Source organism: Nerophis lumbriciformis, linkage group LG24 (genome assembly GCF_033978685.3).
Source record: "Nerophis lumbriciformis linkage group LG24, RoL_Nlum_v2.1, whole genome shotgun sequence".
NCBI classification, from domain to species: Eukaryota; Metazoa; Chordata; class Actinopteri; order Syngnathiformes; family Syngnathidae; genus Nerophis; species Nerophis lumbriciformis.
In genome coordinates, this window is record NC_084571.2 from 34,226,358 (window position 1) to 34,238,584 (window position 12,227).

Here is a 12,227-nt window from a genome sequence, read left to right on the forward strand (position 1 = left end):
GCTCCACCATCAGAATGTGTACTTAAACTTATAAAGATCACATGGATATTATTCAGTGAGTTGATTCACCAAAACTAACCTGTTATAAAGGAGGAAAAAGCACACAGGACGTTTCAATTGTTCACAGACTGGTCGCGCTCATCAGAATGACAAGACACTTCCGGTCTGCAGGTGATAGCATTCAATTGGGAAGAAACGCCCTACTGCCCCCTACTGACCAATGTGAATACTGATAAATGTGTAATGACAGCTCCAAAAACGAATTCAAACCACAAAATAAAATAAATAAATCAACACAAAAATGTGACACATTATGGGTGGGTCACATATGCATGTACAGTAGATGGCAGTATTGTCCTGTTTAAAAGTGTCACAACATTGCTGTTTACGGCAGACGAACTGCTTTACGGTAGACGAAAACTTGACTGCTGTTGTTGTGTGTTGTTACCGCGCTGGGAGGACGTTAATGAAACTGCCTAACAATAAACCCACATAAGAAACCAAGAACTCGCCCTCGATCATTAGCTGTTTATATTGTGGGAAAGCGGACGTGTGAACAGGCTGTCAACACGTCACTCAGGTCCGCATGGAGCTGGAGGGGGCGTGGCCTCCAGCTCCGCCTGAATTTCGGGAGAAAATTTGTCCCTGGAGGTTTTCGGGAGAAGCGCTGAATTTCGGGAGTCTCCCGGAAAATCCGGGAGGGTTGGCAAGTATGATCAAGAAAGAAGTGCAGTGCGGTGCCATGCGAGATGAAGAGGTTCTCACCTTGCTCAGGGCAAACAAGAGTTTCTGCTGAAGATCAGAACAGACTGACGTAACCTCGGGGTCCAGATACTCCATCCAGTCCACCAACAGCCCCGAGTTCAACCCGGATTTTGTCACCTCAGAGCTACAGGCAAAAACGACAGTTTAAAAAGAAGTATAGGCACATGGTATTCCAGAGGTACAGAGATGAAGAAGGGCTTTGATATTGGCTTGTTTATGTAACAGAAGTGTGTGGGGTTGCCCATTGAGGCAGTGGTGCTGCTGCTGTGGCATGATGCCATTTCCATGATTACTAGTGGTAATGGTGTGGCTATATAAATGTGCATATGTATGTATATATTTATAATTTATGTATATACAAGTTCATTAAGTGTGTACATAGAGTGAACAGGTAGTTTTAGCTCAGAGTAATTTATGATTTAAAGAAAAGGGGTGGGATTAAATAAGTGTAAACTTCTTCTCAATCCTTTTCAAATATGTAAAAAGAAAAAAGAAAGTCCATTGCTCATTTTGTTTTATTTTGTTTTCTCCATTGTTTTCATTTTGTTATAATGGCTGTTAAGGCTATAGCCCTGTATTGGATCAGGCTTGTTCTTGTTTTTTTGCATATTTGAAATAAAACTATATCAAATCAAACGACAGAACATTGAAGTGGAATTGCACTTTTTGGGGAATTTTGCCTATCATTCACAATTCCTATGAAAGACAAAGCTTTCTTTTTTTGGTGCATTCTAAATGGTAAAATATGGCAAAGAAGAGGTATATGGCGTAACATTAGTGCCAAAAATCAGAGCGCATAAAAACTGTTATCGCGCGCTGATTCTCCACTTGGTGCGCGCGCGCGACACCCTTTTGCGCGCGCGTGGTGCCTTTTTGCGCGCGCGCGGTGCCTTTTTGCGCGCGCGCGGTGCCTTTCTGTGCGCACGCGGTGCCTTTTTGCGCGCGCGCGGTGCCTTTCTGCGCGCGCGCGGCGCCTTTCTGCACGCGCGACGCCTTTCTGCGCGCTCTCTGTGTACTCCTGGCATCTCTCCTCGCGCTGTCATGTTTCTTTTTGGCACTTTGGGGGCAGGTATGCTTAGACGGCCCCTTCTTTCTGATTGGTCAGGCGAAAAATGCTGAAAAATGCTCAGAGCCAATCAGAAGTATAGCAGGGCGGGTTATCGTCAATATGTATCAAGATTTACGGAGGAAGAAGTGGATAAAAAAATGTTGCGCGCTGATGAAGGTTATTTCATACCACATAAACACAATACAGGGTAATACAAAATGTGACCCAAATAAATAATAAGACAACAAAAACCATAATCACATCTTTCAGCCAGAACTGGTCCACCAGCAATAACATCCAACCATAACATTATTTTATATTTTCACTTCTTCTTGAACATTTGTTTTCTAATTTATGGAATTTCTTTTGATTCAGCCATAAAATTAATGAAATAATCTTTGAATTTTGTTTTTAAAATGTTAAAAATAGCTTTTAATAATGTATTCTGAAACAGTTTAAAATAATCAGAGAACTGACTAACACTGACCCTACACAACTATGTTGCACAAGTAAGTCTTTTTTTTTTTTAAAGCGAAAGAGGTAATTTCAACAGGTACAGCATCCTATGTCATATCTACATGTAATAAGATTTGTAACAAGGCAAACCGTTTGTAAATTGGTCGAAAATCGAGCAAGTTATGGTAATTTAATTAGTACATGTACCAATGATTGAGGCTAGATGTCCGAGGTAAGATGGCTACAACGTTGCTACGCTGGAGAATGATTGGTCATATGAAAAATGCTCAGAGCCAATCAGAAAGGAGGGGCCGTCTAAGCATACCCGCCCCCAAAGTGCCAAAAAGAAACATGACAGCGCGAGGAGAGATGCCAGGAGTACACAAAGAGCGCACAGAAAGGCGTCGCGCGCGCGCAGAAAGGCACCGCGCACGCAAAAAGGCACCGCGCGCGCGCAAAAAGGCACCGCGCGCGCGCAAAAAGGCACCGCGCGCGCGCAAAAGGGTGTCGCGCGCGCACGAAGTGGAGAATCAGCGCGCGATAACAGTTTTTATGCGCTCGGATTTTTGGCACTAATGTGACGCCATAGAGGTGGCTCACAATGCAGCTAATGGGAGTACAATATTCTGTCCATAAGCGCTCTTAAAAAAACATTCAAAACCCGCCAACAATACTACATTTAAATCTTGTGACCTTATTTTAAACTTATTTTTATTTTAGCTAAGTATCGTGTGACTTGTTGAAGGGTAGACTAGCAAAGTAAGATTTTCATTGTACGGCAAACTGTCTGTTTAACTGTGCATATGACAATAAACAATCTTGAATCTTGAATATTGACCAAGTATTAGCGATATCCATCCATCCATCCATTTTCTACCGCTTGTCCCTTTTGGGGTCGCGGGGGGTGCTGGAGCCTATCTCAGCTGCATTCGGGCGGAAGGCGGGGTACACCCTGGACAAGTCGCCACCTCATCGCAGGGCCAACACAGATAGACAGACAACATTCACACTCACATTCACACACTAGGGCCAATTTAGTGTTGCCAATCAACCTATCCCCAGGTGCATGTCTTTGGAGGTGGGAGGAAGCCGGAGTATTGTTATTATAAACACCAACGCAGACAAACTACTTTTAGCCTCACCATGGTCACAGAGAGCAAACTAGCTTATGATGCAACCGAGTAGTTGGTCAACTTTCACATTATACTTATAACCGAAGATGGCAGAAAGACACGAAAAGACACTTGTTTGTGGCACATTTGTTTTTTGAACCCTCTGTAAGGATTATAATGAATTCTTCATCTAAACGGGAACATCCCATTGTACAGTTATTGATTATTTCTGTTAGAATAATTGTATCTAAGTTATCACAAAACTTTGTGTTTCAATGAGTTCCCAGCGAGCAGACAAAAGCCGTCTTTAATCCTACCCATCAAAAGGCTTGTAAAACTCCACTGTGTAGGATGGGAAGCAACATGAAGGTGTTCTGTTTCTTTCATGTATTGTAATCAACAGAAATATATTGTCTTGACCCAAGAACTACAAAGCGGAGAGGAAGCAGAGCCTGACTCGGCTCAAGGCACCTTTTCTTTGAACTGTTCTGTGACCGAGGGCAACGGCTGTTTACGACCTTTTCTGTGAACTGTTTTACGACCTTTTCTGTGAACTGTTTACGATCTTTTCTGTGAACTGTTCTGTAACCAAAGGCGATGGCTGTTTACGACCCCTGTCCCTTAGAAACAGCTGTTGCCATGTAATCAGGGAAAGTCCAAATAAAAAAGGTGCGTACAATCTTTCGCCAGAGCGTGATGGAGACTGTAGAAGAGTACAGCCCAGACGCGCTCTCCTCAATTGAGCCAAATTTAATTATGTCTCTGTTTAATTCCTTGTTTCTTGTCTTGTTTAATAGATGTCATCAGTGTTTGAACCTGACAATTTCATTATGTTGTATCTTGTTTAGCACTTAGCAACACTGCTACATGATAATTAGTGTTTCACTAAAGCTGCATCTGTTTAGCATCCAGCTTTTAAAATGTGTAGTGTAGATCATTATCCTTATAGTCATGCTCAAAAATATAAGCTTCTGGATCATTATTTGTCCCAAAGTAGTCTCTGTTGCCTCTTATGAAGTCTGTCATGCTTAGTAGTGTTATTGTTTAAGGGAAAAGCGAGTGTTGTGATGTGTCTGTGAAATTAACACGCCATAGTAAGCTTAAAATGAGCAAAATATGTATATATTACATGTTATTATGAATATACATGTTACTAAATTACATTACGGTTGTCCCGATACCAATACTTTGGTACCGGTACCAAAATGTATTCCGATACTTTTCTAAATAAAGGGGACCACAATAAAATGTAATTATTAGCTTCATTTTCATGTTTCTTGTTGCAATCAAAAAATGTATTTATCATAAAGATAGTAAACATTCTATGATGGACACGCGGTAGAAAATGGAATATTAATCTACTTGTTAATTTACTGTTAACTGCTTACTTTCTGTTTTAAAATTTTCTATCTACACTTCTGTTAAAATATATCATGATGATATTACGGACCTTCGATCAAAAAGCGACATCAGTGTGTAAAGGATATCACCACATGGGCTCAGGAACACTTCAGAAAACCACTGTCAGTAACTACAGTTGGTCGCTACATCTGTAAGTGCGAGTTAAAACTCTGCTACCCAAAGCTAAAGCCATTTATCAACAACACCCAAAATTGCAGCCGGCTTCGCTGGCCCCGAGCTCATCGAAGATGGACTGATGCAAAGTGTAAAAGTGTTCTGTGGTCTGACGAGTCCACATTTCAAATTGTTTATGGAAACTGTGGACGTCGTGTCCTCTGGAACAAAGACGAAAAGAACCATCCCGATTGTTATAGGTGCAAAGTTCAAAAGCCAGCATCTGTGATGGTATGGGGGTGCATCAGTGCCCAAGGCATGGGTAACTTACACATTTGTGAAGGCACCATTAATGCTGAAAGGTACATACAGGTTTTGGAGCGACATATGTTGCCATCCAAGCAATGTTATCATGGACGCCCCTGCTTATTTCAGCAAGACAATGCCAAGCCACAGCTTGGCATCATATTAAAAGAGTGTAGGTTCTAGGCTGGCCTGCCTGTAGTCCAGACGTGTCTCCCATTGAAAATGTGTGTTTACTGAGTGTTGTATAAAGGAAAGGCCATGTAACACAGTGGTAAAAATGCCCCTTTGCCAACTTTTTTGCAATGTGTTGCTGCCATTAAATTCTAAATTAATGATTATTTGCAAAACAATCAGTTCGAACATTAAATATCTTGTCTTTGCAGTCTATTCAATTGAGTTTAAGTTGAAAAGGATTTGCAAATCATTACGATCTGTTTTTATTTACAAATTACACAATGTGCCAACTTCACTGGTTTTGGGTTTTGTATTACCAGCAATGTCATGAGGTGACGACGGCGCGCCTTAATGTCCAGGAAAAAAGATATGTACCGGTATTTTTCAGAGGCAGTATAGTACCGTTTTTAATTCATTAGTACCGTGGTATTTTATTAGTGCCGGTATACCGTACAACCCTACATTACACATATACTGTACTTACAGCGTGTTTATAAAACGCTGATGGATACGAGTTAGAATGCATGTCTTTAATGAGGAAGTAATTACCGTACATTGTAACGACATTCGATGTCGCTCACCTGTTTGCAGCCGCGTCCTTCACGGCACGCTCCTCACTTTCCTGCAGGAGCAATGATATCACCATGGCAACGGGGCCGGCCGTCCCATTCTGTGTACCGACCGTCATCAAGAGAGACAACAGCTCCTCCAAATAAGGAGACTTGGCTTCCATCAGCCCTTGGAGCACTAAAATATGAACAGCATATACTCAGAACCCATCCTCAGTACTCAAGAACATTCATTATTACCTTTTCCAATGAGCTCCGCCTCAGCGTTACATCTCGCTCCTGCTTTCAGCATCGCAATGATCGCCCTGAGCGGCACCTCTGTATCGCCGCGATATGCCAGCGTCTCATCCAGGTGGAGGAAGCCTGAGCGTACTGCAAAGAAAACGATGAAAAATAGTTGGTTATGAACGTCATTTCTATGCATCTTAGACGTGTAAGAAGGGTGCTCACCATCAGCGTATCTGTGCGTGTGAGAGTTCTGGCCGATGAAGGACTTGAGCAGGGTCTTCAGAGGCCCCGCCTCCACAGACGGACTGTCCAGCCAGATGAGCATCTCGACGCTGATTTTGAGGAACAGCGAGGAGAAGGAAACATCCTGCGGCACGAGGCGCTGGCGACATGAAAGAGGGTGAAATTGAAAGAAGATGTCTTCCATGAAAAGCGCTGGGTCAAAGGATACTGAGGCATGGATGCACAGCAGTGATACTGTGTCGCTCCATGCCTCGATGTGTGTGTCACTTGAAGAAAAAAACATGTAACTGATTCAACTGCTGTGTCATTTGACTGAGAGTGCGGAAATATGACCATATCACACCAATTCTCAAATCCCTTCACTGGTTCCACTCAGGATTGAATACAAAGTCTCCCTGCTAACCCACCAGTGCCTCCATGGAAATGCCCCCCTCTACCTCAAAGAACTACTCACCCCCAAATCCTCCACACGACACCTCCGCTCCGGACAGACTAACCTCCTCCAACCTACGAGGACAAAGCTACGAACAATGGGAGACCGGGCTTTCTGCTACGCCGCTCCCAGTCTGTGGAACGCTCTCCCTGACCAACTGAGGGCACCACAGACTGTGGATGCTTTTAAAAAAGGCTTAAAACCCCTTCTTCTTTTTTTTTTTTAAAAGCCTTTTTTTTTTTTAGATGTATGCATACTAGTTCTAGCTATTTGGCTGTTCTAGTTTTTAGTTTTTATTATCTTTTTATTTTATTTTTTTAATACACTATAGCACTTTGAGGTTGTTTACTCAATGTAAAGTGCTTTTTTTTTTTTTTTTTTTTTACAAATAAACATACTTGCCAACCCTCCCGATTTTTCCGGGAGACTCCCGAATTTCAGTGCCCCTACCGAAAATCTCCCGGGGCAACCATTCTCACGAATATCTCCCGATTTTCACCCGGACAACAATATTGAGGCCGTGCCGTCACCATACAAACAGCGTGCAGGCACTGTCATATGTTATATGCGGCTTCTGCATACACACAAAAGTCACTGCAAGACATACTTGGTCAACAGCCATACAGGTCACACTGAGGGTATAAACAACTTTAACACTGTTACAAATACCGTATTTTCCGCACTATAAGGCGCACCTAAAAACCACAAATTTTCTCAAAAGCTAACAGTGCGCCTTATAACCCGGTGCGCTTTATTACGATTAATTTTCATAAAGTTTCGATCTCGCAACTTCGGTAAACAGCCGCCATCTTTTTTCCCGGTAGAACAGGAAGCGCTTCTTCTTCTACGCAAGCAACCGCCAAGGAAAGCACCCGCCCCCATAGAACAGGAAGCGCTTTAAGCAACCACCCGCCCCCGGAAGAAGAAGAAAAAACGCGCGGATATCACCGTACGTTTCATTTCCTGTTTACATCTGTAAAGACCACAAAATGGCTCCTACAAAGGACAAGGATCCGGTTCATAAAAAGACGCAATCTCTCCATCCGCACACGGATTACTACCGTATTTCACAGCAACTGATATTCCTGTGGAACGGGAGCACGTACGGTGAATATTCGCACCACAGTCGTCCTTCACTGTGGTTCTAGCTTGCCATGCTAATGGCCAGAAACTTCCTCCCATGGTGATATTCAAAAGGAAGACCTTGCCAAAAGAGACCTTTCCAGCCGGCGTCATCATAAAAGCTAACTCGAAGGGATGGATGGATGAAGAAAAGATGAGCGAGTGGTTAAGGGAAGTTTACGCGAAGAGGCCGGGTGGCTTTTTTCACACAGCTCCGAAGGCGAACACACCTTCACTAAGACGGGCAGATAGCGCCGGTCGACATACGCCAACATCTGCCAGTGGATCGTAAATGCCTGGGCAGATAGTTTCGGTCACAACTGTGGTCCGAGCTTTCCGGAAGGCAGGATTCACAGAACTGCTGCACAACAACAGCGACACTGAATCCGATGACTTCGACGAGGCGGAGCCGGCCATTTTTGGATCCCACGCTTGCGCAACTTTTCAATTCGGACACCGAAGACGAAGAATTCGAAGGATTTACGAATGAAGAATAACTTCAGAAGGTGAGCGCTATGTTTATTTTGTGTGTTGTGACATTAACGTTCGAGCAACATTATGTTGCTATTTATTGCTCTACACCATTTTGAATTTTACTATGTTTGTGATTGCACATTTGCGTACATTTTGGGACAGAGTTGTTAGAACGCTGGTTTTCAATATATTATTAAAGTTTGACTGAACTATCTGACTGTTTTTTTGACATTCACTTTAGCGCAGCGTTTTTTTGACATTCACTTTAGCGCAGCGTAGGCGCGGCTTTTAGTCCGGGGCGGCTTATTGGTGGACAAAATTATGAAATATGTAATTCATAGAAGGTGCGGCTAATAATCCGGTGCGCCTTATAGTGCGGAAAATACGGTATGCGCCACACTGTGAACCCACACCAAACAAGAATGACAAACAAATTTCGGGGGAGCATCCGCACCGTAACACAACATAAACACAACAGAACAAATACCCAGAATCCCTTGCATCCCTAACTCTTCCGGCTACAATATACACCCCCCCCTACCACCAAACCCCCCCTCCATCTCCCGAATTCGAAGGTCTCAAGATTGGCAAGTGTGCAAATAAAATCTATTATTATTATTACTGTGTTTATCAGGAAGCGCTTCTTTCGGCTCTCGAGTGACAGCTCGTACTAAAAAAAAGTCAGGAGTGGCTTGGCGCATTAGACCTTGCTTATTGTTGCCATCATCGATCTAAATAAAACTAGGAAAATGGCAAAAAATCCGAAGTGTGGGATCATTTTGATTTTATAGCATAAACTGTAAATAATGTAAACATTCTTCTTTCCTTGTTCACTATTTGGTTCATTGACCAGATTTGCTCGCTTCAATGTTCCTGTCAACATAAATATTTGCCAACTCTTAATTTTATTTGCCGGCCAAATGTACAAGTGACTTTTGTAACCCAGCAGAAGGCTGATATGAAACACCAACACTGTATCAGTGTTGTTCCAATACAGCCAGTGAGTGTGCTTCACACTCGCTATTGCATCATTTGCTCATCCCGATTGATTACCTAAAGCAGGGGTTCTTAAATTTTTCTGACCTCGGGACCCAACTTCTCCGCTACAAATATTAACACTGAATTGGCAATCTTACTCTTGATATTGAATATATTCAATAATTATATCTAACCGACTTACAGTTTATAACTCTGCCAATTGATATGAAAGAAGTGATCAGAAGTCCCCTTTAAAGGAAAACTGCACTTTTTGGGAATTTTGCCTATCATTTACAATCCCTATATAAAACAAGAACACCTATGTTTTTCTTATTTTTATGCATTTTAATATGTAAAATACAGCAATTAAGAGGTGGCTATGAATGCAGCTGATAGGAGTACATTATTCCGCCCATAAAGCCCACTAAAAAAATATGCAAAAAACGCCAACAATACTCCATTAACATGACGTGACCTAAATATTAACCAAGTATTAGCAACATTGCTCATGTAAACGCAGCTACAATGTTGATGTATGGAGCTGCTGCTGCTGCATCGCTTCTGAGTTGGTGAAAATTCATTCTAGATTATAAATCATGCCTCTCACTTGTACTGTAGAAGGTTATGGCCATACACCGAGAAGTTGGACAACTGTGACATTTAACTTAGACCCGGAGATGGCAAGAAAGACATGAAAAGACGCTAGTTTGCGGCACCTAATCTGCATTAGGATTTTGATTACTTTTCATCTAAGGCAGGGGTCGGCAACCCGCGGCTCCGGAGCCGCATGCGGCTCTTTGATCACTCTGATGCGGCTCAGCTGCATACTTACCGCCCCTCCTGATTTTCCTAGGAGACTTCTGGATTTCAGTGCCTCTCCCAGAAATCTCCCGGGGAAAATATTCTCAGATTTTCACCCTAACAATTATAATAAGTGCGTGCTCTGGTGGTACAGCATTTAACGCCCTCTACAACCTGTACTAACAGCGTGCCAGCCCAGCCACATGTTGTTTGCAACTGATGCTTGCACACGTAGGTGACAGCAAGGCATACTTGGTCAATAGCCACACAGGTTACACTGACGGTGGCCGTATAAAACAACGTTAACACTTTTACTAATATGCGCCACACTGTGAACCAAAACCAAACAAGAATGACAAACACATTTCGGGAGAACATCCGCACCTTAACACAACATAGACACAACAGAACAAATACCCAGAATCCCATGCAGCCCTAACTCTTCCGGGCTACATTATACACCCCCGCTACCACCAAACCCCGCCCATCCCAACCTTGCTCCCCCCCCCTCCGTGCGTCCGTTGAGGTGGGCGGGGTTTGGTGGTAGGGGGGGTGTATAATGTAGCCCGGAAGAGTTAGGGCTGCAAAGGATTCTGGGTATTTGTTCTGTTGTGTTTATGTTGTGTTAAGGTGCGGATGTTCACCCGAAATGTGTTTGTCATTCTTGTTTGGTGTGGGTTCAAAGTGTGGCGCATTATTAGTAAGAGTGTTAAAGTTGTTTTATATGGCCACCGTCAGTGTGACCTGTGTGGCTGTTAACCAAGTATGCCTTGCTGTCACTCGTGTGAGTTAGCAGAAGCCTCGTATATCCTGTGGCTTGGCCGGCACGTTGTTTGCACAGGTTGAAAATGCCGTGCCATCACGGCACGCTCGAGAGAATAGTTGCCCTGAAATTATTCGTAGTCTCCCGGAAAAATCGGGAGGATTGGCAAGTATGACGCTGTCAAACGCCATTCATATAAAACTCGCGGGCCGCAGTAACATTAAATTTTCATATTAAGGTGCGGGCCGCGTGTCTGAGACCCCTGGTTTATACATAGCACAAAGCAAAAAAAAAAAACTTTGTATGCAGTGTTATTTCATTTCAAATTTCAACAGAGGTTTGTGGCTCCCATTGTCTTCTTTAATTTGTGAAACTGGTCAAAATGGGTCTTTGAGTGGTAAAGGTTGCTGACCCCTGATCTAAGGGAAGATATAAACATCCCATCAGCTGGCAGCCTAGTGAGACCAGACATTGTACAGTAAGTGATTGTTTTATTTTGTTTGTAGATCTTGTTTAGCACTGAGTTACAATGCATAAAAAAAGAAAAACATATGTGTTCTCGTCTAACATCAGGATTGTGAATGATAAACAGAATTCTTTAAAAAAGTGCAGCTTTGCTTCTTCCTACTACTTTTGAACATGTTGAAAAGAGAAAGTGGAAATGTTGTATGCATGCATGTTCAAAATAAACTCAAATTCAAACCCCTTTTAACAGAGGTGAGCCAGGTTTACCTGGTAGAGGTGAAGCTGCCGCATGAGTGGGCAGGAGAGAGCTTGGCTGCGGTGCATGGCGAGGACGATCGGTCCGGGGTGATTTGAGCTGAGCAGGGCTGAGAGGGCCCGCAGGAGACGGAACGGCAGCCCTCCCTGTTGGGCGTGACCCTGCTTGGCACGCATGATCTCCTTGGCCAGAGCCTGCTGCAAGGCAAGGGAAAGCTGGTTGGGAGGTGGGCCCTGCCAGCGTGCATCCGCCTTCATCGGAAATATCTGCAGGAGAAGTCAATAGGAGTGGTGACGCGCTTTTAGATAGAGGGTAACTTCATGTGCAAAACCCAAAACCAGTGAAGTTGGCACGTTGTGTAATTCGTACATAAAAATAGAATACAATGATTTGCAAATCCTTTTCAATTTATATTCAATTGAATAGACTGCAAAGACAAGATATTTAATGTTCGAACTGAGAAACTTATTTTTTTTTGCAAATAATCAACTTAGAATTTAATGGCAGCAACACTTTGAA

General features: G+C 43.0%; 1 protein-coding gene across 1 annotated transcript in view; it reads right to left on the reverse strand.

Moving 5' to 3' along the window:
• Positions 1-12,227, reverse strand: part of ints1 (integrator complex subunit 1) — an 87,041-nt gene that overhangs the window by 31,191 nt on the left and 43,623 nt on the right. The window contains exons 31-35 of the mRNA XM_061982022.2: positions 11,720-11,974; positions 6,396-6,555; positions 6,186-6,317; positions 5,958-6,123; positions 766-889 (exon numbers count right to left, since the gene is read on the reverse strand). Of these exons, the coding sequence (XP_061838006.2) occupies positions 766-889; positions 5,958-6,123; positions 6,186-6,317; positions 6,396-6,555; positions 11,720-11,974 (837 nt within the window). The remainder of the gene's footprint in view (positions 1-765; positions 890-5,957; positions 6,124-6,185; positions 6,318-6,395; positions 6,556-11,719; positions 11,975-12,227) is intronic.